This window comes from Cataglyphis hispanica, chromosome 14 (assembly GCF_021464435.1).
Source record: "Cataglyphis hispanica isolate Lineage 1 chromosome 14, ULB_Chis1_1.0, whole genome shotgun sequence".
Lineage (NCBI taxonomy): Eukaryota > Metazoa > Arthropoda > Insecta > Hymenoptera > Formicidae > Cataglyphis > Cataglyphis hispanica.
Genome location: NC_065967.1, coordinates 5,644,531 through 5,672,471, shown reverse-complemented (window position 1 = coordinate 5,672,471; position 27,941 = coordinate 5,644,531). Strand labels below are relative to the sequence as shown.

General features: G+C 37.5%; 2 protein-coding genes across 3 annotated transcripts in view; one reads left to right on the top strand and one right to left on the bottom strand.

Annotated features, from left to right (window-relative positions):
• Positions 1 to 27,941, bottom strand: part of LOC126854820 (uncharacterized) — a 280,406-nt gene that overhangs the window by 22,544 nt on the left and 229,921 nt on the right. The gene's annotated exons all lie outside the window — the stretch shown is intronic.
• The window catches only part of LOC126854797 (zeta-sarcoglycan), a 210,588-nt gene continuing 204,391 nt past the window's right edge, over positions 21,745 to 27,941 (top strand). The window contains exons 1-2 of the mRNA XM_050601871.1: positions 21,745 to 22,705; positions 25,621 to 25,803. Coding sequence (XP_050457828.1) covers positions 25,627 to 25,803 — 177 coding nt within the window. The 5' untranslated portion in view covers positions 21,745 to 22,705; positions 25,621 to 25,626. The remainder of the gene's footprint in view (positions 22,706 to 25,620; positions 25,804 to 27,941) is intronic.

Sequence of the window (27,941 nt, the reverse complement as noted above, 5' to 3'; positions counted from 1 at the left end):
AGCACACGTATAACATGTTCGCGTATATATATATATATTTTACAATTTGTACGAAACGCGCGAGCGCGTTTTATTTCCCTTTCCCAGAATTATCAAGTATCAAAAAATTGAATTAAAAGTAGGACAAATTCGAATAACGTCAATTTATTATAATTAACGACGTGCATGATAATAAAAAAAAATGCATTATCGAAGAGGAATAATTGGGTCACTATCAACATGATAACTTCGTTCATTAAATGCGCGAGTCCGCGATTAAAGTCCCGTAGGCACGATCGGCAAACTTTTCCTTTGTTGGGGAGGCGAAGGGACGGGATCGAGAGGGGGGAGGAGGGGGAGGGGAAGGAAGAGAGCAGGCAAGTTAATAACAGATTTTCGAGAGGATCTCCGAGGAGTAATTGCGGTAACGCTTCAATTAGCATTTTCGCGATCGCGGCGGAAAGCGCGGTCTGACAAAATTCTGCGATCGCCGAGAGCTTAGAAAAGAGGGGTGGCCGCGGGGGGGGGAGAGGAGGAGGAGGAGGAGGAATGGAGTCGGGAGATGATTCGGACGAACATTAAGCACCGTCGTATCATGCATAATGCACGGGACATCGAGCGCGCCGGCTGCTCTTCCGTTAAGCCTCTCTCTCTCTCTCTGTCGAACGCATCTTCTGCCTCTCTCTCTCTCTCTCTCTATCTATCTCTCTCTCTCTCTCTCTCTTCCCAGTTTCTCTCATTCAGCGGCCGTTCTCTCGTTCTCCCTCCCTCTCCCTCACCCCCGCGCGTCCGTTCTCCCTCCGTCTTACGCGTGGATTCTTCGTCCTGGCGCTAAGCACCTTGGGAGAGACGGCAGACGGAAGCGAGACTACTGGAAACAGGCCGGATTACGGATTAGGATCAATTTCGTGCAGCGTCTTATCTCGGAACTCGCCCGCGATTGTCTCCGCGTCTCTGCGTGTGTATGCGCGCGCGCGCGCGCGTGGTGTGTGTGTGTGTGTATATAGTAAATTTCGTTTGGAGCGACGCGTGTCAGCTGTCGTGAATGAATCTCGGAATCTCTTAGCTCGCGAGTCTTAGGCTGAGGCGACCGAAAACCGTGAAGAGGAAGTCGGAGAAAATTGAAACCGAGATTATACCGGAGAAAGTGGCGTGGTTGCGGAAGCTGCCGAGGGGAGCTTTCAGAATTCCCCTCCTAAACCGTTGAGAGAGAAGCGACAACAATGAGAGACTGTTTAATCAACGATTATTAATCGACGTCGTTGTCCGCTTTTAATGCTACACGCCTCGTCTTTCAAAATTTCGGTTTCTCCCCCTCCTCCACCCCTCCCTCCTCCCCACCCACCGGTGTTCCACTCGGCCGCAAGTTTGCACAGGGGGAGGACGGAGGGGGAGGGGGAGGGAGGAGGAATTAAACGCCACGGTGACAATAATCGCCTCGTACTCGAGGAAAAACTTGCCGCTTTCTTTCGCGGGCTGAAAAATTCCCGTGGGGGAAGCTCGGAAATGTCGCGTTCGTTATTTCGCGCGTGCGGCGTCGAGTGTGTTAACTAAAATCGAAGTGATTTTCCGGCCGATAGACGCCCGGGCCTTGGACGATCTAGACGAATAAACTATCGGAATATTGAAACGCGCGCGCGCGCGCCAGGTAATCGCTCGCGCGCGCCTGTGTGTGTGTGTGTGTGAATGCGCGCCGTCTGTTTATGCTCGTCGATGTTTGCGCGCGCGTCCGTATATGTATGCGTCAGGCATAGCCGCGCGAAAAGCAATCATCTCGGCCGGACGCAATCAGGCTCCCTCCTGGCCACCCTTCCCCCCCCCCCTCCCCCTCCCCCTATTCGTCCCTCGACGCGACATACCGATGCATGCGAGCGGTTCCTGCGAGGGCATACGTAAGTCGTTACTCGCGGGACACCCGTTGCATACCGGCGGAGTTAATGTCAAGCTAGGGGGGGGGGGGCGTTCAAGGGGGAGACGAAATTGTACTACGTTTCCGCACTGCGCATTTAATGTGCGAAATGTAGCCATTTGGATTTGTTCTTTCAATCGAAAGAGTTATTTCTTGATATCATTTATTCTACGATATATAATTGTTATACTTTATTTAAGATAGCATTAAATGCGATTGTAGAAGAATGATATAATTATCAAATGTATATTTGACGTTTTATATTTAATTTTCTAATTTGAAATAAAATGAGTAAAAAATTGTGCAAATTAGAAACTTGCTTTCTCATAATTTTATTTCACAATTTTATTTCCTTCCCTTTATAATATCAGTAAAAATGTCTCGTGTAAAAATATTTAGTCCGCGATCTCAAAATTTGCGGAAGTTGGAGCAACCACATCTTTTTTTTTCGAAAAATTCAAAATTTTATAAAAAATGAACTCTTTCACTAATTCTTATCAAATTCAATAGCAACCATCCTTTAATAATATTCTATTCATGTAAAAATATTTAGTCCGTTATCTCGAAATTTGTGGAAGCTAAAGCGTACATAGACATTTATTGAAAAATTCAAAATTTCATAAAAAATAAACCCTTTCATCAATTCCTATCAAATTCAACACCAACCATCCTTTAATGATATTCATGTGAAAATATTTAGACCGATAAATTTGGGGAGTTAGAGTAACATCCTTTTTTTAAAAAATTCAAAATTTTATTTTTAAAAAATAAACCGATCCTATCCAAATTTAATACCAACCTTTAATGATACTCTATTCATACAAAAAAAAAAATGTAGCCCAATATCTCAAAATTGGCGGAAGTTGGAGCAACCACGTCCTTTTTGCGCACATACCCACATACGGACATTTTGTGAAAATGTCATTTTTTTTTTGACATTTTAGAACATTTCTAAATTACATTAGCGTCAAAATTTGAAAAGAAAAATTTCCCCTCGTGAAAACAATGCTTCCTCTATGAGGAAACAAAATTGAAATTAAATTGTTAAATGAATTGTTGAAAATACAAATAAACAACACAGAAATAATTTACACTTATATGACATTTTGCATGAATTTCTAAAAGTGCAAATTAATATTCAATTATTACACGACTTTCAATATATAGGATTTAAAAAGTCGATTTGAAAAGTCACAGATCGCTAATTTAAGGTCGCTTAATTCGAACTGTCGATGCGTTATTCCATCGAACAACGTCGTGTGATTTAGAGACGAGGAAAATGCGAGATAATTTCGCATTTCGCGGTAACGAAACACACACTTCGTCGCTAAACTCTGAATGACGGCAGTTAACCGAAATCAGGCCGAATCGATTATAACGGGCGGATCGTTGCCGCGAAATAGCACGAATCGACAGGGGGGTGAGCGGGGGGGAGGGAGGTGGAGGATGGCGATGGGCGAGGACAGAGGAAATTTAATGGGAAACTCGACGTCGCTTCGGAGAGGATGGGTCGCAGCATCGCGAAATGCGTGGCGAGGAAAGAAAAAATTACGAACGGAGAGAGAAGGGAGAAGAGAGAGAGAGAGAGAGAGAGAGAGAGAGAGAGAGAGAGAGAGAGAAGAGACGTGTCTGTAAAGCGCGGGGCTGTCGCGGGGCTTTCTTTCGTCTCGATTTGTTAATATGAAGTTTCTGTGGGGGGGTCGCGCGGAAGATCTACCGTCCCGGATGTCACGTCACGGACTTTCAATTTCCGGCACGCGAGAACCCTGCCGTTTTTAGAGAGAGAGAGAGAGAGAGAGAGAAAAGGAGAAAAACTGCGAAAAGTCGCCGGGCATTATAGTGATCACAAAGTGATTGTTGGAGGCTGCGAAGATGCGAGATGCATGCGACAGCATCTTCTCCTCAAGGGGGAGAGAGAGAGGCGAGGAAATATCATTTTGATGTCAATGATGTTACTTTTGATAGGTACCGTTTTATTTCTCGTTTAAGGGGGGCGGGGGAGGGGAAACTAGTGTAACATCTGAGAGAAAGCTATTTTTAATGATTTTTATTCTGGTAAATAATTTTTTCTCAAATCACGTTATTGACAACGCAAAGTACATAGATTGAACTAACTTTTGTGAAATTTTTGTTAAAAAATATTAATATTCATAGCTACAATAGTATATATTATGAGTAATGTTAAAAAAAAGTCAGTTGCACGTATGGAATTTTTGATTGAATAATTTGTTCTTTTGTAATGTTAAAAAACAGAGATCATTGTCTCACTAATTTTGATACTTTTTTCTTCAAATGTCCGCTATTTTGTAACAAATGATTTTCTTATTCAATTCCACACGTGCAACTGAAGCTATTGTCTTATATTTTAAGAAAATGTTTGGTTTTTTTGCTTCAGAGCTTCCATTGGCTCGCTACGCGTGCGTCCGTTTTTTTTAAGGCGACTCACACTATTGGTTATTGCAGTTATAAATATTAATATTTTTTAACAAAAATTTCACAAAAAGTAGCTTAAATTATGTACTTTGTGATGGTAATAAAGTGATTTTTAAAAAATTAATTATTTACTAGAAAAAAATTCTTAAAAATAGCCTTTTTCTTCAGCTGTTACACTGGTTTCCTCTCTTAATACATATTTCCTACGAATTTTACGCCCGTGTCGGGTGGCGATATTTGTACAAAGGGTATTTCGTATTTGCACAGTTCACGCAAATACGAAAATGATGTTTGGGAAACACTGTCTTCGTCTTCGATTGTCATCAAAATCGGAAATGACCGGTGGCCGGGATCTCGCCTTGGGGCGGAAAGACCCAATTCCGCAACTTGGATTACAAATAGTCACGGCACGGAAATTTGGATGCCACCCGTCCGTTAATCCGCGTCTGCGAGAAGAGTGATTCGGCGACGTTGAAAAAGCACGTGGTCATATGCATCAATTTGTATTAAAAGGGGACAATTTATCGTCGTCGTGTGTAAGAAGGAATGCACGATTTCCTTCATCTCATTTTCAAGTCGACGGGAGAACGCGATCCCCTATTCGCAGAGAAGAAAGGCTTTGAGAAGGATTAGAAAACATTACATACATATATTAGATTTCCCTTCATCTAGGATATTACTCGCTTTTGCTTTTAAATTTGTTTATTTTTGCAAAAAAAATATTTCTCCTATCTATCGACTAATTTGGAAGAAACTTGATACAAAATATTTTTCCGTGATAAACAATTAAAATTGCTGCTCATACACACACATATTGAAAATTGTATAAATATAATAAATTTTCTGCTAGATATAGACCTCAAAATTAGAATTGGTATTTTCTTTCTAAAAAAAAAAGAAAAAAAATGAATTCAAACAATTAAAAAATTATGTAAAAACTTGATAAAAGAGTATGTCCGAAACGCTCGTGTAAAAATATCGATGTAAAAAAAAAAAAGACATTTTCACCGAAGACAGAATTACTCTAGTCTATTTTTTATTATTACCAAATTTCATTTTAAGATATCAGAAAGAACGTTCAGTGACTTTTCATCGTTTCTCTTTATTCTGAAGCTGCCGACAGATACGGTATTGGCGGATTATATCGTTCTCGACAAGCTTCTTACGTGGATCTATATAAAGCGCAATAAAAGCACATAATCACGTTCATATACTGAGATCTCTTTTGTTGGGCGAAAATTCGAGACGCAGCTCGCCGCCATTGTAACGATTTTAATACGTGCTCTGAAGCCACGGGGACAGCATCGCGGGATAAAATGGGGTAGCACCGCTGAGTGTACGGGAAAGATATCGTGTAAGTCAGACTTAAAACTCTCGACGGTACCTTCGTGAAACAACTTGCATTTTCTCGAATGAGAGGAGACCAGCGTCGGAGCGTTGTTATTTTATTGAAGATGTCAGTATTTTTGCTGTCTGTATAATTGAAAAACTGACTATTGCATTGTTAGAAATTTTCTGTTTTCTTGTTAAAAAATATACCGTTGAAAATTCGTGTGTTAAATATTTCATACATTCGTGTATTAAATATCTGCATTAATTTGACATATTGCTGTTGTATTAATTGAACTGGAATAAATGTAAAAATAAAACAATGTGCATATATTTTTAATTTTATATAATAGTGAAATATCATTAGTGACAGTGATTTATCTGGTAACATTTGTAGAAAAAAATATTTATTTTATTTTGTAATAGAAGTAAAATAAAATCAATATTTTTTTTCTACAAATGTTAGCAGATAAGTTCTGTCATTAATGATACGGAATATATCTATTATAAAATTAAAAATATACGACAATAATATTTTTCGAAGTTAATTTTATCATTAAAAATATGTTGATTTTACACAAAATTTATTTCAAATTACTATGAAATTTTCATTTATTTTGTTGAAATATTAACATAGTATTAGTGTCAGCGTTTAAATTTTTGAGGATTTATTGGGATATATTTTAGGGATGTTTTGGCTGCACAAGAGTAGCAAAAAGCTGTCAAAATTTAAATGAAACATATATTTCACGTTTATACTGTTTGAAAAATCAAATAAATGAATCCGGATTATAAAAAGAATTAAAGTATCATAAAATAATATGATTTTTAACATCTTCGTAAAAGAAAATAGTTGTAATATCTTTCTTAATTTATAACAAAAACTATTGATCGTAAATATTCCCTGAAGTCAACTGCAAGAAACAAAGAAAAAGGAATAATTTGTAGAAAGAGAAAGAAAGATAGATATTATATAACATTTTTTTTACAATTTTTAGTAAATAGCTTTTAAACGAATAAGTGGATCTAAATTAAGTTTAGCACAAATATTTATTAGACTTTCCTTAACATATGTGAAAATTTTTATTTCGTTGGCAATATTTCTTTCCTTGTCAAATTTGTCAATAAGCGTTACAATTTTCGATTTTCCATAAATATCAATACTTGAAATTTTTAATTTTAAACTTGATAATTTCCAAACCGTTAAGACAATTATGTTTAGGTCTTGAGATATTCAGAAAAAATAATAGAACAGTCTACAAAAAAATTCTCATGCTTTTGTCAATTGAGTTTTGACATATGACACATATATCCTTAAATTTAAACCAAATTTTGCAACAATGTGCCTCCTTCAAATGAACAGGAAAATTATCTCAGACTCACGGCAAGTATATATAATCGCGCTTATTTCACCCCAAACTCGATCGTGAAAATGACAAATCCGTTTCGTCCTGCGAACACGCATCAAGAAAGTGGATTAAAGAGCGGTGACGAGTTAGATATAAAAGTGGATGCAATTTCTCAGCTCGAGCGCAGCGATATGTCCGTTCCCTTTGTGCCGCGCCGCGATAAAGTAAAAGACGCGCGGCGTTGCGGGATTAAAGAGGCAAATTGAATTTACCATCGTAATCCTACGGTGTAGAGCTCGTTAAGGATCGGACGGTACGCCGTCCTTCCTTTCGGCAGAACAGAAGCTGTGGCCGGAGCAAGATGGAGGGCAATGCGCAGGACAGGGCCGAATCAATTTAATAGACAGCGCATAATCGTCGCCTGATCATTATTCAGTCCGTTCATTAGGTTATCGTGTCCGAACTGGTACGTGATTCGATCATGCGATATCTCCTACACCATCTACACATATAACGGAATAATAAAGGGGTGGGTGGCAGTGGCGTTAGGCACAGGGGATTGCACGAGACGTACCAGGCTGACCAGTCAATGTTGCACCATCGGTGTATCCGGCTGTGTTTAGCGGCCGATTATTACGCTCGATTGCAGTTAGTCCGCTTAAAAGTGTGCTGCTAATAATTCGCCCAAATTGAATATTTATAACTCCAAGGATATAGACGTGCAAAATTTGCCAACAAATATTTTTATTATTAATTATAGTATTAATTAATATATCATTAAATATATTATTATTATTATTAATATTTCATTTTATTATTATTATAATTATTATTATTTATTAATATATAATATATAAATGTATTATTAATAATAATTATTATAATTATTATTATAATAATTATAATAATAATTATAATAATTATAATAATTATTATTATTTAATTATTATTATTTATTATTATTAGTATTATTATTGTTATATTAATTATATTTTAAATTCAAAATGAAGGAGTAAAATGAGTAGATAAGTAATATAATAAATTGACGCGTCTCCCAAAATCTTTTCGGTAATTAATTTCTTATTCTACAAATGAAGGATTTATATAATAATGGAATTAATTTTTGATAATTGCATTTAAGATAGACAGAGAGAGATTTATTTATTATTAATCGATTGATGTCGAATTTATCGACTCAGAAATTCCGCGAGCTTTTTCTAGACTTTCAATGAGTCCTTTGCCGCGCGTCAAAGCGGCAGCATTCGCGAAGGTAAGCGCGGTTTTTTCGCAAACATACGGACATCGTAGTCATTAACATGAGGAACAACGATGTATGTACAGGAAAATTCGACGTTATTTTATATGTATGTGTGTGTGTGTGTGTGTGTGTGTGTGTGTGTGTGTGTGTGTGTGTGTGTGTGTGTGTGTGTGTGTGTGTGTGTGTGTTTGAGGTGAACTGGTAATGAAAAGAACTCTAAACTCAGTCCGACTCACGCGACTACGACTTTCCTATGCTCTCAATCCTTGCCAGTCGCCGAGAAAGTGGAGCGGCTTTCTATCCCGCTCTTCCCCTTCCTCTCCCCTTCGTCTTACTCACGTTCGACTCGCTCTCCTGTTTTAATCACGGCAGCGCCACAAAGTACGCCATTGTCTTCGCCAGTATCGGTCTGAGAAAGCACCTCCGAAGAGAGGAAAAAGAGAGAGAGGGAGGTAGAGAGAGAGAGAGAGAGAGAGAGAGAGAGAGAGAGAGAGAGCATGGCTAGCATCTACCGGGTCTGCGAAGGTAGATTGCGGAAAAATCCGGCTGGGAAAGCGGCTTGTTCATCGCCGCCTCGGTCGCACCTGTTCTCCTCTTGCTCTAATCCCGCCGCCGGATCGAAGATTAAATTATGGCGCCTTTTTTTTGGCAAAGTTGTTATGAATGCCATTATAAGCAAACCGCGTGCGCGTCCCTTTTGTCGCGTCTCCGGACAAAGAGAGTGGATCCGTAAAGCAAGCTCCGAGCTTGCATTTAATAAATTGGCATTGTTTAATAAAAGGATCTTAGGAATATCTCTGCGAATGGAGGAAGAAGAATAGAAGAGAAGCGGAGAAGGCAGTTTTTAAGTGACAAGTGTACTAAGCGTCCGTTGTTCAAGCTCAGCCCTTAACTGGGATCGCGAAGGATCTGCGTATAAGTCCTTCATTCTTTTTCGTCATCATTCGTTTCGTAAAAATGTAGCGAGCCGAAGTTCCTTTTCTTCGAATTTGAAAGATTTTTAATGTAAGCATATTTTTCTGTCATTCCTTTGACAGACATTACGTCGTACGAGATATTTTTTTAATTACAAATTAATTGAAATATATACATTTTTTTTCTACATTAAAATTTCATATGTAATGCGAGTTGAGATCTTTTGGACAGAAAAAAATCTTTTCTTCTTCCTAGAATTAGTAATTTAGTCATAGCCACGTTCTTTGGGTTAAGGAAACTTTTGTAAGATTATACATGACCAAGCTTCGGAAAGTCTTATCATCAGTATTCTGCTCTTCTTCAACTTGATGTAATTACTTTGAGATCCTGTTACAGTGATTTACGGAAGGGTAAGCTTAGAAATCAAACATGATAAGGATAAGGACTATAAATAGATATCGAACTTGGAGATAGAAAGAGTAGAAGACGGAAACAGAAATTTCTCAATATAATCGAATTGATTACTATATTACATGTGTGTATGACGTCAGACTGAGAAAAGATTTTACACCAATATAGGTTTCCTAAAATAAAGTATCCCCGTTTCTTCGATAAGTGCCCTCTGCACTTTATCAGAACCGATATGAACCTAATCCGCTTAAGTTAGTTTACTCGTCGCAAGTCCATGGTTTGCGCATTCGTTGCTCGTTTATATGCTAATCGATTTGTGTCGAGAGTTTTTGAATATCTAAAGTTTTTATTCAGTGACTTTCATTGGCAAAGTACATGTAAATATAAATACCGATAACAGCACAGAATATCTTTTTTAATAATATCACATATTTGTAGTGCATTTTTTCATTATATTATGCATTATTCTGTATGTTTATAATTTTTTCAATCTTTGTTTCCTTTGCTTTCTATTTTTTTTTTTCAGAATTTTTATTATATTTCTATAATTTTTAATGTATCTCAATTTTCGTGATATTAAAAATAAAAATTAAAATGATATTGAAAACAATTTTAAAGAGAGATTTAAAAAATTTTTATTTTTTTTGGATCACGAAATTGGATCACCTTATAAAATTAAAAATTATTTATTAATCGTAGCGTTTAATTAAAAATATAGTATCACATATCACACACACACACACACACACACATATATATATATATATATATATATATATATATATATATATACATTTACATGTAATGTAAATGTAATGAGAAGTTGCATGAGAAGAAAATAATCCCATAGAAAATGGAAACGAAATTATTAACAATACAATTTATTGGAAAGATGTCTGATAAATATCTTCGGATACAAGTTTTTACTTTGAATCTTTGGAAACTAGAGTGTAAAAAAATAAGATGTGACTTTACAAAATACCTCGATTGTTGGCTCGATTGCAGATGAAGGGAGTATCGCGTTATCGCTTCTTCTTCTTGAGTAGTAAAGAAATGACTTTCATTCAGACCAGGCGTACAAATGGACTTAACCGACCTACAGACAGAAAACTCTTCCAGTTCTACTGATCATACCGCAAACAATATACGCACACATTGCAGCTCGTCTGAGAGAGGAGGTACAGATGAGGAGAATACGAAAGAGAGAGAGAGGTAATCGGAATAAAAGGAGCGGGACACACATACACACACACACACACACACATACACATGGGAGAAGCATCAGGAGTGGCTAGCGACCGATGGGATCGTGTTTCGTGGGAACTTGCAAAACGTTTCGTTCCACCGCGGACCGTACCGACCGAATTGGTTTGTAATTCCGTTTTATCGGCGATCAGGGTGAGAAGGGGGGGGGCGGGGCGCGGCGGGGAAAGGATACGAGGCGGAGGATGGCGGCGGAGTATTATTGCGTATAGAGTCGGGGAGAAAGTGCATCTGGCCCCCCGGAGTCCAGATGGGAAACTATCGGATTTGAGTTTTCGACCTAAGGGAAATACGTTCGGCAACGCGCACTCTCGCGCACTTTCCCGTTGAATATTAATAACAACGCATTATAATCCCGATAATGCACCGCAAGACGTCAGATCGCGTCGACGACGACCACTTTGATATTAAATATTAGAAGGATATTTAAATTACGTGCGTATGTATATATATATATATATATATATATATATATATATATATATATATATAGTGTTTCTAAATAAGAGCGACAAATTTTAGGAAATGATTCTTTGTCGATAATTAAAGGTGATCTATCATATACTCCAATATCCCATTACACTGCTTCAAAGGAGGAGATGAAAATTATTATTTTTTTAATTATAATTTGTGTTGTTTTTGTTTCATTTTCTCCAATATTTATTATAATTTTATTTTGCTTATTTTTATTTTATTCTAAAATTCAATTTTCTTTTATTTTTTTTTTCTTGAAAACTATTGATTTTACGAAAAAAAGAAAAGAAATACAAAATGTTTCAAAGGAATCGAGCTTTCTAACGTATATTTTTAGATAATCACATTCCGGTCCGTTAAAAAGTTCTAATAAAAAATTGAATAGGGGCTGTTAGTTTCATCTCTTCTTATAACGATACGGGAAAATATTAATAAATATTTTTTCTTCCAGTAAAAAATGTCCACAAAAATTTTATTTTTCTAATTTGTTCAAAATTAAAAAAAAAATAAAAATTCATTTTTCACCTCTTTTGGAGGATTGTAATTCCTCAGGGAGAAATATATTTTTATATGAAAGCCCTTAATATACCTAAAAGACCTTAATGCTTCTTAAAGATCCTAAAGACAAAAAATTATCTCCTAAAATTTTTTGCATTTATTTAAAAACCCCCTATATAAAACTAATCTCTCGTTAGCTTCAGTTTCAATATTCGCGGGGATATTTTTTCTCGCTGATTAAATTTCTATCGATATCGATGACGATCCCAGAATTTTTTTCTTATCAAATTTCTAGTTACTGCGAGCATATCGCGAGAGATTAGAAAGATATCAGATGGTGAACTATTAATAATATTACCTGCCCGATTATTTTACATATTCGTCTCAATCTCTCAGAATTTTACCAGATTGTGATCGATGCGAAGGCTCGTGTTCGACGCTCTTCAAATTCAATGTGAAGAAAGAATCATTTATCGTGCTTCGAAGTCGAATTGGATAACGAAAGCGAGTATCTGTTCTCTGTAATTGAAGATAATTCAAATTCGTTTGTAGCTCTTGGGAGAGGGGGATGAAGTGCTCTTTTTCGAACATTATCCAGGAGAATGCGAGGGATATCGAGTTGTACAAAGTATATAGACAGACACCTCTTAAGGACAATCAGCGAGACTCGCGGTCCGACCGTGAATGGTGGGAAAGGGGGAGGGAAGGGAGAAAAGGGGCGCGAAAGGAGCAGCGGCGGATCGGGGGAGGGAGAGGACAAGTAATTTCCTTGGCGGAGGCGTGAGGAGCATGCCTGAAGGGGTGGCGGGGTATCCCGTGCGCGAGGGGGTGGTCCAAACTAAACTAAATAATATTGATGGCCAACGGAAATTGAAAGCCGTTAAGGTCTTCAGCGTTGCGGTGCGAAACGGCTCCGCTGCATAAATAAGACGGCGCCGCATTAGGATTAGAGTCTCCCAGTGTCTCTCAACCTGCAGCGGTCGCCGCGCCGGCAAAACGTTATACCGTGATGTCACACGCGCGCGCGCCTTCCTGCAGAATTTATCGTTTCCACGTCCGCGCAGACTTGGACTTCGCAGTCTGCCTCGTCATACACGGGCTGTCTGCCGATAATATCGAAAACGTTTGTTTCGTTATTTTCCCCAACTGATATTGCCTCAATTTCCTTCGTTAGAAATATATCGATTGACGCGATGATTAATAGCGTTCCACTGGAAATCAGTATCACGTATCACGTACACGTATGTAAATGTAATGAGAAGTTAGGGAAGAAAAAAATAATTTCGTAGAAACCGTGAAGGAAAGATATGTTATTGTATAAAATGGTCCTAGAATTTTTCGGGCGATAGCACGAGCTAGCATAAAAATAATAATAATTCTGGTTTAATTGATTAATATTTTAATGTTTCAAGAAAAAATTAATTTGTTTGATACGCGTCGAAATAAAATACTCTCTTCATTTAATTAAATTAAAAAAGATCTGGATACTGAGAGATATATGTATTCGGAAAATTTCGACATTTTGTGTAACGTTAAAATAATTTTTTTTTTCAAATATAATTATTATATTGCATGGAAGAAAAATATAATTAAAACAGAACTTTCGGAATAAAATAAAAATTCTTTTACATGAATAAAGCTTTCCATTGAAAATGTTTGATATCCTTCACTATATTTCATCTCTATTTACTTTATTATAAGGATTCTCCATTTAAAAATTTTAGCTTTTATAATTTATGAATTTTATTTTTATAATTTATTAATTTTATTTTTACAATTTATTAATCTTATTTTTATAATTTATTAATTTTATTTTTATAATTTATTGATTTTATTTTTACAATTTATTAATCTTATTTTTATAATTTATTAATTTTAACAGCTTCTATAATATTGCTAAATTTATAAATAAATTTATTATAAAGATGTCCCGATCTGCCATATGTCAAAATATCTTCAAACTATCTTATATGATTATTTTTAAATAAAAATGATTTTCATGTGCCAAAAATGAATCAAACTAGTGAATAATAATTACGACAGATTGCGCATACAACTTTTTTTTATGCAAACTACACGTATATACAGCAAGCAGAGACCGCGTTTCCATTCTAGTTCGAGTGGACGGTCGATCATCGCCGGAGATGGAGAGCGGCCACGAGAGGACTTTTTCAAGTGGGGCGCACCGCGTATAGAGACACACGGAAAGTTGGTCGGAACAAGTCCCGAATCTCCTCTCGCTGGCTCATGCAAATTCGACGTAGATGTATAGCACAAATGCTGAAAAATGGTCGGCTTAAAATATGCGAGAGTGTACCGTCGGCGATAGGTGAAATTCGACCGCGCAACACACGTAATAAGCCTCCCTACGATCTTTCAACGGTTCCCCGCTCCCCCTCACCCTCCCTCCCTCCCGCCCCGCCCCGCACCATTTCATTCTTTTCGAGTCGGCCGACACTCTTTTGCCTCGCGCGCACGCTCCTTCCACCAAGTCATATATTTTTCCTTCACTTACGTATATTTTTAATACTGTCCCTGGGCGCGTGATTTACGCGAGCCGAGGAAACTGATGGCGATGCGTTTAACCTTGGCTTACCGCTCATAGCAGCGACATATCTCGTCGGCGAATTTTTCAGCATACATAGAAAATTTTCTGCTATTTTCGTACATCTTTGCATGAGCGCCCATTTGAGTCGTTTTATTTATAATAAAATGTATTATGATATAAGTTTGATGAGATTGCGTGCTCGTTTTAAGAATCCTTTAAATTACATATTAAAATAAATAAGAGAACAAATAAGAAAATGTGCAGATTAGAAATTTGCACATTCCTCATAATTTCATTCCCTTTATAATGTCGGTAAAAATGTCTCATATAAATGTATTTAGCCCGATATCGCAAAATTTGCGAAAGTTAGTGCAACATCACCCGTTTTTTTTGAAAAATTCAAAATTAAAAAAAAAAAAATAAATCCCTTCACCGATCCTAGCCAAGTAAAATATCAATTAATCTTTACTGATACTCTATTCATATAAAAAAATTTAGCTCGCTATCTCAAAATTTGCGGAAGTTGGAGCAACCACGTCTTTGCGCACATACATACATGCGTATACGCGTACGGACATTTTGTAAACATATGTTTTTTCGAATACGTTCTAGAATATTCTGGGCACATTGGCATCAAAATTAAAAATAAAAAATTTTACAAAAGAAAAACAGATACATTTTATTTTTTGTAATTATGTATTACCTTTCGTAATATCAATATTCATTATTCAAATAATAACAAGTGTCATTTTAATTATACGTCAAAGTCTGCGCTTTACAATACACACGTAATTTGAAGTAATCAACTTATTAATTAATTCCTCTTTTGGAGAAGGCAATTTTATATGTGATACTGATCACTGCCAAAGTCTCGAGTTTTCCCGAGACTCTTTCCTCTCTTCCCCGCTCCCCACCGCCGTAACAACATGACTTGGCGGCGATGCACTATACATGACAGCCCCAGCTGCCAAAGGAATCGCACAATCAGTCATTCGAGACATTATTTCGCTGCTTGCGTGCGACTGAAAAGGTAGAAAGTCTCGCCTTGGCTTCATTATACCGACAATAGCCAGATCTGCCGGTCCAAAGTACAATCCTTTCCCTCTCCCCCCTCCTCTCCTCCCTTCCATTCTTCGTACCCTTCTCCTCCGGAAACCCCCTCCTTTCGCCTCTCGTATCGCGCACAGCTTCCTTCCTTTCCGCCAACCACCCACCTTACTAAAACCTCGCCCGTTTTCTTGAAACCGAAAACCATATACGTCTCCGATGCTGCTTGCATCCCATTCTCCTTTCACCCTCCCCTTCCGACCTCCCCTACCCCATTCTGACGAACGGCCGATGCACGTATAATAGCGGCGAAGCCGTGCCATAAAGCGGTACCCCATCATAAAGGCCTCTTCAATCCGTGAACGGGGAGGAAAAGGAGAATCGGAATGAGAATGCCGCCCGCCTCCCCATCTAACATCTCTCCCCTCCCCCCCCACACCCTTCTCACCTTGCCTAGTACACTCCAGTAGTGCACCCTCATTTCGACTTTGCGGACTCTTTTTTTTTTTCTTTTTTTTTTTCAATCCTAGATTCCTTCCACCCCTTCGGAGATGGCGACGCTCGTTCCAAGGAGGCCGCAAAGGTTGTGCGCGAAATGGAAACGGTCGAGGTGGGGGACGGATAAAATAGGCGAGTGAATAAAAAAAGAGGAGAGACGGCGCGCGCGGGAAACACAAGGGAATTCTTGATCTTCTAGCAGGCTGACGCTTTTTTATTCATCGAGGATTTTCATTCTCTTCTTTTTTTTTTTTTAATGGTGCCGCACTATTCGGCGACTTCTCTCTGAGTAATGTTATTTATACGCGCCGCGAAATTCTCCCTCCCCCTCCCGCCCTCCCGTCGTCAAAATTTTAAGGAATCTTGGCTTGAAATAAAAAATCTGTTAATCGGAATAAAAGCCGCTAGAATAGAAACATTTTTGCCACCGAGTTAGAAATAGATAAATTGCATTTCTGTAAAATTCTAGAGTCGACGAAATTACTTATTTTATAAGTGCCACGAATTTTCCCCCTTCCTACCTTCTCATCAAATTTCAATGAAAAGAATCTCGGCCTAAAATAAAATTTATTAATTAAAATAAAAGCCATCCAAAATAGAAACGTTGTTGCTACCGAATTATAAATTATATTATTTCTATAAAATTCTAGAGTCGACGAAACTATTAATTTTATACGCCGCGACTTTTCCGCCCCTTCCATCTCCCCACGTCAGATTTTAATGAAAAAAAATTCTTCAGCTTAAAATAAAATTTGTTGATGAAAATAAAAGCCGTCAGAATAGATGCATTATTGCTTACGGAGATGTAAATTGCATTTCTATAATATTCTGGAGTCGACAAAATTATTTGAAAATATTTTCAAGCAGCTTCTTGGTTGTTAAGAGAACTTTTTCTTAACAAGTTACTTAAAGATGCTTACATTTTCATATTTCATATGCTCATATATCATTCCCATTCACTCGCACATTTTTCTTCATTCGCTAATTTGTACGATAGTAAATTTACGATTTTAAATATAGCTATATGATTGATTTAAAAAAGAAAGGGACGAGATGTAAGAGCAAGGCTTTAATATATCGATCCTTACGAAGATGAAAAATATTTGAATAAGAGCCCAGTTAAGTGCCTTCTTCTGGCATTATATGTGCTTGGAGAAGGAAAAATAAATTTCCACGACAGAAGAGAGGGAAGAGCGAGAGAGATACACACAGTAAGAGAGACATGGCAGGGCATACATTCACATTGACGACATCGGCATCTCGCGAAATGGCGCCGGCATGGATAACCCGCTTGCGTGAACGCCCGCAACCTTGTTCTTGTCGTTTTCAGTCGTCGCTGTAAAATATCTGGGAGGAATACGTGTAAGGGAAACGAATGGGGGCAGCCACTGCTGGCTGGCTGGCTGGAGGGCGAGAAAGCGCGCCGTAGATAGGGGATCCTCTTACGAACGGCTTATGTTTCAATTTGTTCGGTCGCGAATAAAATCGCGTTTTACGAGGCGTCAAAATGCCACGATCCACCAGAGAATCCCCCTCGGCGAGGCCGTCATCCCTTTGCTAATCGACTTGTCCTCGACGTGTTCGCGAGTTACAACCCTTGTCTCTCAACCCCAATCTCTTAATAGGGGTGGCAACTTGCTGTTTGTACAGCGCTTTCTTCTGAAAATGTGTTTTATATTTATATTTATATGTGTATTTTATATTTATATTTATATAAATAAAAAATTAAAATTTTATATTTATATAAATGTAAACATAAATTTTTATATTTATATTTTATTTTACATTTATTTTTTATATTTATATTGTATTTTATATTTATATTTATGTAAATAAAAAATTAAAATTTTATATTTATATAAATGTAAACATAAATTTTTTATATTTATACTTTATTTTATATTTATTTTTTATATTTATATTGTATTTTATATTTATATTTATGTAAATAAAAAATTGAAATTTTATATTTACATAAATATAAATATGAAATTTTAATTTTTCATTTGACTTTAAATATCTTGGCAAGTGTGCGCGTGTTTCTTTTGAATTAAATTTTTAATCAGATAAAATCTAATTAATGGGGGGACTATGTTGTATTATTTGCTTGTATTTTTTTTTAACATCCCAAAACTCTTCAAATTCAACTCTTAATATTAAATAATTTATTTTCACACTGCATTGACACCGATGAGACACTTAAAGATTAACCTGAGTTCGGAAAGTGCGATAAATTATGAAACGATTATATCGGCAATGCAAATGAAGAGCGAAATCTTGGCCGAAAAAAAACGTCAAAGTTAACTTCAGCCAGAGACGGAGATATCCGGCGATCGACGCAAAATACTTCCGTTCCCCGACGGAACCGGCAAGGTTCCGTTCGCCTCCTCGAATCTACTCTCCCTCGTGTTCCGCCGTGACATTTTTCCCACTCTTTTCCCGAGAAAGAGATGTAGATACCACAAATCCTGAGAGAAACAGTCGGTCAGCCCGTCCGACGAATCGTCGTATTCCTTTCCCATTCGTATACCGCTAGTCTTCCTCCACTTTTCCCTTTTCTTTTTAACGATAGGGATAAAGAATCGATGGAGGGAAAGTTCGAATTCAATGAGGTGGGACGCGAAGGGGGAGGAGGGGGCGGATGAATGTCGAAGCCGAGGCGCGACGCGGACGGAATGATGAGCTTGTACTGTGAATGGCAGGGATAAAGGGAAGGAGGCTGGGAGGGGAGGGGGGGGGGGAGGGGGAGGAAGTGTATATATAGCCGGTCGATCCTACATTTTGCAATTCCAATCCACACAACGTTGCAACGATGCATTGTCTCGATTGCGGCACGAACGGTAGAAGCCGTTTTCGTCGCGATCTAGCCGCCTCGTCGCTTTGACGTTCGCCCATCGGATCGCGATTAATCGCGCGCCGTTTGCATTTTGTAGTTAATCGCCCGTCGGACGGTCGTGTGCGTGCGTGTGCGTGTGCACCGCGACAAGCGATTCTGTAACTCGCGAAACTTGTAATTGACGAGCTGTAATCGAAAAGCTGAAACAAAAGGGTGTAACTGCCAGAAACTATAACATCGGGAAAATGAAGAGGAAAAGTTAGGCAACAATTGATTCGATGCGCGACAAACGTCAAGTTGCAATACCAGAGGATGTTGTAAAATCGAATCAAGATACACGTCTCGGCTCGGTGTTTCAATCTTTCCCTTCAATAGTCTTGTTTTAAATAAATTTTTCATTCCTCAAAAATAAACATTATTACTTTATCATTTATTTTTGTAATTTTTAAAAAATTTCCTAAAAAATAATTTAAAAAAAAGTTTTTTCTTTTCACTTTTTTTTTTTTTTTTCAAATCTACGTATTTTGATAAGTACATTTCATAATTACATTTACATTGCTCCCATGCACATTGATTTAGTTTTCTAAAAAAAAAAAAATTACATTATGAAAACGTTATTAATCTTGCTGATGCATCTCGGGATATAATCCTGCGTACAAGAGAGTCGTATCGGTAATTAGAGCCGACTCATTTGTCAAAGTAGCGGACCGGACCCGTTCTCAATTTAATTCCAATGGTGCTTTCGCGCGCGCACGATTCTAAGAAAATTACTTGCATCCCTAGGAAGATTCTCAAACGAAGAATAAACCACTAAAGTGATAACCAACTGAAGCCTCTCTTTATCAGCCAAATATTGTAAGATTTTACGTGATTCGGATTTAATATCGAGACTTAAACGAGAGTAAGAGGCATTTATATGATTTAGATTATTCGAAAATTTGATAACAATAAACATACGATTGTATAAACATTAGGGTGGCCGTGAAAAAAAGAAATCGTTGCCGCTGATCCTAAAAGAGTAATAATTGATAAAAAAGAAGGTTCTGTAAAACCTCAAATCTTTAAATTAAAGGGAACAGGTGCCTCTTGAAAAGAGAAGTTTGAAAGCTTTTTTATTTTTGCTTTGTTAATTAACTATATCAGTAGCTAAGAAAAATTTTTGTTTACGGTGTGACAAAATAATTGAATTTTAATGAATTTTTTTGTCAATCATATAAAATATAATTTTGTTCAATAAAAATTAACTATGTTACGTCAATTATATTAATCAAATGATCAGTAATCATAAATATTCATTTAACAAATTGATATAAATAGTTATTTAACAAATTGAAACTTGTAAAGTTACATCTATTTATCATAATAAAAATGATAAGCAAAATGTTGAAAAAAAATTTTAAAATTAAAAAATGGAAAAAAAATAACAGATTATTAAAGTCATATTTTCATGAGACACCTGTTCTTTTTAATTTACAGAATTTTTTTTTATGATTATCCTAATAAACATATATTGTAATATCTATCAAATTCTGAAATTATGGATTGGGGAAAAATGTGCTCTTACTTATAGGATTTTCTAAAAAAAATGTAATCTATTAATAATAATAATAATAATAATAATAATAATATAATCTTCTAACGCAATCTTCAAATATTAGATGGCAGGCTTACGCGAACAAGAGCATCGAAGCTGCGTGCATAATTTATAGCGTAACGACGTATGAATTTCAGTGGTTCGCGAGTCCGCGAATGATCCCGAGCTGCGTTAAAATAACCATTAACTGGGTCGGAAACACAATGCTCGTCAGTTACATTCGCAGAATTGTTCTGCGGCGAGTCACGCGGCCGACCTCACGTCAAAACGCGTTTAAAGGCCCTCCATTTTTCCTCGCCCGGATCGCGCAACCGCGCGAATCTGGGTTAGCTTACCTTGAATTAGCATACATTTCCGTGTCCCTTTCTGGGCCGCCGCAAGAGAGAGCGAGAGAGAGAGAGAGAGAGAGAGTCCTTTCTTTTCCTCTCTCCTGCCAAGATATCTCGACGGAAAGGGAAAAAGTACGCGAAAGTCGCGTGTTACAAAACAAGCGGCATAAAAAAGTACGCGCGAAATATTCCAAGCATCTATACACACACACACGTATATATATATATATACATGTATATATATAAGCGTATTGTTTCCCTTTTGCATTTTTACACATTTCGCGTTCTTGATTCCGCGGGCGAAATTTCGGCGGCGCGAACCATTATATATCGTGATTATTTGAATATGCGGAAAGTTGAACGAGCAAAGTTTCGAGAAGCGTTAAGAAAAGCCAGTTTCATTCCGCGCCCGCCCGGTGTACCGTAAACGATTAATGACAAGAAACGTGAATCAATTTTCTTAAGAGGGAATAAGCGCGGCTCTTTTCGAGGATCTCACCGACGACGAGGATATCGATCACGTTCGCCGAAACTGCAGAGAGAACGCACCAATTAAGGGATAAACTAACCCCTCCCCCTCCCTCCCCTCCCCTCAATTTCCACAGCTGGGAGCCGAGATATACTCGCGCTTACTTCATGAAATACTTCTTTAACTCCCGCACAAGCGCTCGCCTCGGCGCCAAACACTTGTCGCTTCATGATTCAGGAGCTATCCCCGGAAGAAGGGAAAGAAACGGAGGCAGAAGAGACGCGACGGTGAGGGGCGGGGGGAAGAGAGATGGAACGACGACCGAAGACGACAGAAGACAAGAGCGACATTGAAGAGGGGGAAGGGAGGAGGGGGGTAGAGGAAGAGAGCGAGAGGGTAGATCCCGCGGGGCGGAGGGAGACGGGGGGGGGCAACGTCGGCGGGAGGATGCACGGGGTGAGGGACGGAAGGCGTCGGTGCATGCGCAAGAATTTCACACGTGAGCCCGCGAATTCTCGCGAGAGAGAGGTTTGCCTCGAGCGCGAGGCTTCCTGCCGCTTCAGTGTCGTGCGCGATTCCGTACGCGGCGCTTGTGCGAGGCGACGACTGTGCCAGGACACTGTCCTAGGACAGTTGGATCGACGACTTTAGATCGAACGCTGGCACCTTCTTTAATCTCGGGAGGAATCCAGAGGAGCCTGCGCTCGTGGCCTCGGCCATGATGGCGAAAGTCATCACCTGTCAGTCTCGGGGCACGTCGTTGTCGTCACTCGGTAACCGTCCGATGACGTGGATGTAAAATTTGAAAATTTGTTTTGGCAGCGAGGAGAGGAATTGGTCTACAGGAAGCTCCGTCACTCACTCCATCGCGAAACGGGAGCTCGTGCCGCGAGATAGAGCCGCGCGATAGTAAATCGCAAGGTGGCGGGACGGCTTCGCGCGCGGCTGTCAAGCGGAAACGCCGCTCCGCATCAACCTGACTGACAACAGCTGACAACAACAGCTTTCTTCGGCACGTCACGCGGACAAAGTCGGGCAAAGTCTTTCGCGAACGTGACGACTCATCCGTGCGAGACATCCGTTGTTATTCTCATTATCGTCATCGTCCCAGGGACGATAAGAAGTCGACCACTTGGCCGCCGGCTTAACTGACGTGGTGGTAACTCCCGGTCGCCGTAAATAACCACTACGTAAGGAGTTCCTTGGCGTGTAGCACCCGGTGAGAGTACCCGGTGTGTTACCACGGTGGAATCCCGCTCGTAATGACTCGTAATTGCGCGGAGGAGGAGTCGACGTCGTGCTGGAACGATTTAAGGGACACCTAGCAGCGCCACCCGCGCCCTTCGCTATAATGATTAGGTGCACGCGACTATGGGGATTACCTGGTTGAGGTGGAGAGGATCGAGCTGAAATCTGAATACGCCAAGTGGTCGATCGCGACCTCGACGAACTCTCGTCCCTCCGGCTCTCTAGTCTAGCGAAAACGATCCGACAATCGATCGTTAAGACGCACGGATCGGCGACATTCGCAGTATATATTGGATCGTGGAAGGATTCGATTGGAAGGTAAGGATCAATTTCACGAGAGTGATTATCATCAAAGGCGATTATCCTCCATTCTTCGCTTTTGTTCCACTTCCCCTCCTACGCATCTTGTTTGTTCCACGTGAAATCAATAAGATATTAGGCGATATTAAAAAAAGTATAACATGAGAATATTTCGAAGCGTCAAGCTACATGCAATAGTGCTCTTTTAGCTATTTATCAATTATTTAAATTTAACCCTTCGACTGAATATGTAGGTCATTGATATCCGAACCAAAATAACACTTTATTTTTATCAGCGGAATGTCAAGTATGTTCAAATTTATATATAATTTTATTTTTAATTCTGATTTACTGATGATTATTGACGATATTAATTTATTGATGATTGATAATTCAACTTTTTTTGCAAATATCGATCAGTACTATTTTTTCTCTTGAACATTGAACCTTGAAATAAAAACGACTTTTTCTCCTCCATATAAAAAAAAGTTATATATTTCTAAAGAAAGCCATTTCTTTTCTTCGTTTGTATTCAAAATTCATTAAAATATTCGATAAATAATTTTTATCAAAATGACTATGAATTCATCAACTACAATGACAGATGTTTCATGAATTTTTTAGATACTTTAAGCTATATGTCACTATATGATTATTGGAAAAAAAAAGTAAAAAAGATCTTGTATTACATGTGTATATATATATATATATATATATATATATATATATATATATATATACACAAAGAGGAAAGTAATTAATTAAGTCACAAGTGTATATAAATAGCTGCATGTAAATGGAGTGAATTAGTTTCTGATTGTCGACGGCATCCAATAAAATCAATCAATAACCGTTCGCGGCACACTTGATGATGACCTTCCCTCGTATTTTCGAGAATCAAAGTCAGCGAAATTATACGTACCTCGATTTTGATCACGCCCGAGTCCGGGCAGGGGTGGGGGAGGGAGGGAGGTTCTCCCTTTCATCTGTCGCGTGTTTTCGTGCGGTCGCGCATCATTTCTCCTAATGCCCGTCGACGATCCCGTAAATCCCGCTGAAAAACGCATTCACTCTCGGATGCTTGGCGTTTCTTCCTCGCCACTCGGTACTCGCCGCTCTCCATTTCCCGCCGGCATTAAAGACGTACGAGCGGGCTTTTTATCCCGGCGATCTAACGAGCTCGATTACGCTCATTACGGATTTCATTCGCGGCCGGTTGTCAGGGATCATCGTGCTGCACTGTCGATTCCTCCCTTATGAGAATCGCGGCCGCGCAAGCGTGACAAAATAAAAGAGAGAGAGAGAGAGAGAGAGAGAGAGAGAGAGAGATGAGGATGGAAAGAGGAAGAAGAGAGCGTAATGAAATTTTTAAGAAATCGGTGATTCTCGGTGAAAAACGTTGGAAATGTTAACTCGGAACTCACGCTTCGCTCAAATTAAGTAATGGAATGCAATTTGCACTCTTGCTCTTCGTTGACATTCTTTTTACACGTGACTTTTTATTGTTTATTTTAATTAGACGTGAAATGGAAACGGTTTTTATGAAATATTGAATTTTATGTTGTATGAATATGATATTTCATGTACATGCGGTGATATTAAAATTATTAAAATATTCTTGTCTTATATTATATGTATACAGAGTGTTTCTAAATAAGTAACGAAAAATTAGAAGGTGAAAATTAAGCATTTTTTAAATTATAATTTTTGTTTTAAATGTTTTTGTTCCATTTTTCCAACATTTACTATAATTTTGTTTTGCTTGCTCTTTTTTATTCTAAAATTCAATTTCTCGTAACAAATAAACGAAATACAAGTAAAAAATGTAAAAACATAGAAAAGTAGAAGAAATAAAAAAGTTTCTAAAGGAATCAAGCTTTCGAAACCCATATTTTTAGATGATCGTGGCCCGTTAAAAAATTCTAATAAAAAATTGAATAGGAATGTTAGTTTTATGTCCATGTAACGATGCGGGAAGATTAAAAAAATATTAATAAGTATTCTTTCTACCAGTGAAAAATATCCACCAAATTTTATCTTTCTAACTTGTTCAAAATTCAAAAAAAAAAAAGTAACTCTTCAAAGAGAAATATAGGAGGGTACATGTTTATATAAAAGACAGCCCTTAATTTTCGACAAAGAATCATCTTCTAAAAATTTTTTCCACTTACTTAGAAACACCCTGTATAAACTTTGAACTGTATAAACCGTAGATATATGTTATCTTGCTTTTGAATTAACACTGAACATTATTTATTATCAAAATAATTAAAATAAGAATACGAAGAGTTTGATAACGAGCGGATTTTTTTTAGCTTCATTAATCATGGTGCGTACAGCGTAATAAAATCTCGTTGATATTAAAATCTAAGTCGTTGCTCATGGCCGATGAATACAAAGGTACACGGGTGTGGAAGCTCGGATTAATAAGAATCCTTCGTGAGGAGTACATTCGACGCGAAAGCCACGTTTTCAGCATCCTTCGGCCGCACTCATCCTTCAGCTAACGGGCTTCATTACTCTCATTGAATTTCGTTGAAAGTCGTTATATATCTTGCGCGAATAGTCTCGAAATTCGTTGGACGTAATAAAATAAATTCGTATTCCTTGTGCGTTGCATTTTAATAAAAATCGCTGCATATTTTGGGATAAATAAACTCCGTACTCGCAAACTATTTCCATCAAATATATTTTTGAAAGAATATTTTTACAATTTTTTTTTAATAAATAAATTATTTATAATTAAAGTCTAAATATATATTATATGTATACAAAATTATTTTCATTATATAATTTATTGACAGAAATAAATCAAAGAGAGAGAGAGAGAGAGTAAGTTTGTCTCACTCTCTCGTGCCATTACAAAGTTCACTACGATTCAACAAATGTTCGCTTCGTGGCTCGACGACCCTTGTAACGTGTCTGGCTTTTAGGGCGTAATGGACACGTCACCGACGTTAAGCATCGGCGGTTCGAGGGCCAGGGCGGCCCTTTTGACCACCAGCGGCACCGGAACCGGTAGCACCGATAGACGGGTCGTCTTTTTAGCAAGTCAACCATCGGTCGGCAGCAGTCACGAGACCAAGACCTGGCCCCACCATTGGTCACCGCACACGGTATGTAGTTCAAACGTTAAGAGCCTATAACCTCGGTTAAGTAATGTAAGATTTTATTAGACACAATGGTTTCGAAATTGAAACTGCTTCGACTCCGAAAAATTGAGTTGAAGGGTAGGCTTTTTTCAGGTTTGAATGTTTCATAGTTTTTTTAAAAAAAAAATATTAATATATTTTATTGTAAAATTTTAAATAATATTTTTTTAAATAACATTATTTAAATAATATTTAAAATAATATTTTTTTTTTAATAATATTATTTTTAATAATATATTTTATCCTAAATGTTTTTCTATAGCATCGAAATATTTTTCAAAGCCACATTACATACTCGATTTGTTCGTAATATCTTTTTAATTATTTCACCTTTCGTTTTATATTGCCGTGCATCAAGCATTTCAATTTTCACGGAATGCTTTAATCGAATGGGGGATTTTTTTTTGATCTTTTTAATTGAATCGTCCCATTTTATACTCGTCAATTATAATACCTTGATGTCGTCTCGAGATTCGCAAACTCTTTTGCCATCGATTTGTCATCGTCGGTCTCTACTCTTCTCTTTCACGTGATGCAATCGTTGCTGCGCATCGGCGAAACGAATAACAAGTAATGCGCTAATGAAGCAATCAGAGGACACGTGGAGATTTAATTGTAGTGGAAGTCCAGGTTGCGAGCCGGGGCGAAATTACTCCGTCGAGAGAATAACGAGTGAGTTCGATTCGCGCGAGGACTTTTACATCACGTGGAATTATGCCACGATGTATATATAGGTCGGGTGTACGGACGCAATCGTAATTAAAATGGCCTGGCCCATCGACACGCCAACGATCGGGACCGACATAAGCGTCGCGCAATGCTGTGACGCACGGAAATATCTATACACCGCGTCGGTATTCGCGCGACGACAGCTGACAATTCTCGAAATAATTAATGCACGGAGATTGACGAAGCGCCGAAATAAATAATACGAAATTGAACCGTCGATAATCGACCTGTCATTTGAGAGTTTGTGAAATAGCGATAATAAATTTGCATAATTAATTTTTCTTGTAGGAAAATGTATATGTGATAATTATTGCAGAGATAAATTGTTTTTTTTAAATCGTTTCCTTTTTTAACTAATAATTATAGAAAATAGAAACAAATATATTTTGAATTGCCTGAATATCTCAAATATTAATTTCTATCTAAAATATTAATACAATGTTTTTCCTTTCGATATAAACATATTTTATCAAAATAAAATTAATTTAGGAAAGGCTTCTTTTAATAATATAAAATATAAAACAAAATAAAATAAAAAAATAATATAAAAATATAAAATATCTAAGATAGATTGTATCTTAGATAAATCGAAGATAAATATTTGACTGCGACTTATTATTGCACACGTGATCGATTATGTTGTATTTATTTTGAATTTTTTTCGTACCGCGCTGATGAAGGTCTAAAAAGCGAGCGCTTCCGCTTTTTAATTAATTTTAAACTAATAAATTTTAATACATTTCATCGCATGATTTTGACCAATTAATTGTGCATTAATTTACTTGCGCCTGGTTTACAGCGCCGGCTCCTATTGCCATTTTATATTTTCTTTATCACTTTATTAATATAGGTTAAAAGTAAAAGATTAGATTAAACTAATTTCTACTTTAATACACGGTTTAAATAGATCCCTATAAGATTTAATATTAAAAAAATTTAATATTTAATCCCTATAAAATTTAATATTAAAACAAAAATTTGCAATCTGAACTTCTTTCATTCTCTCTAATTTATATTAACTGGAATTACTTTATATCTTTTTTTTTCAGATATTTGCAAAATATTGAATTCGTTAATTTTCAAATTTCTGAAGAATTTCTTCACGAATATCAATTGAATATATATAACGTCAAATTTTACAATATTACATTTAGAATTAATTCTGCCAAATAGCCAAGATATTCCAGAATTCTCGAAGGGAAATAAAAACTATAGCTGGCATAAACAGTATCAGCTTCACTACTGTCGTTTACCGCACGGCTCTCATGTTCAGATTCCGAGCGAGTAGGTTCTTTTTTTTTTTCTTTTTTTTTTCATTCGGGCAAATATTAAAAAGCGAACGAGGGAGAACGAGCCCGGGCCGGGTCCGGGCC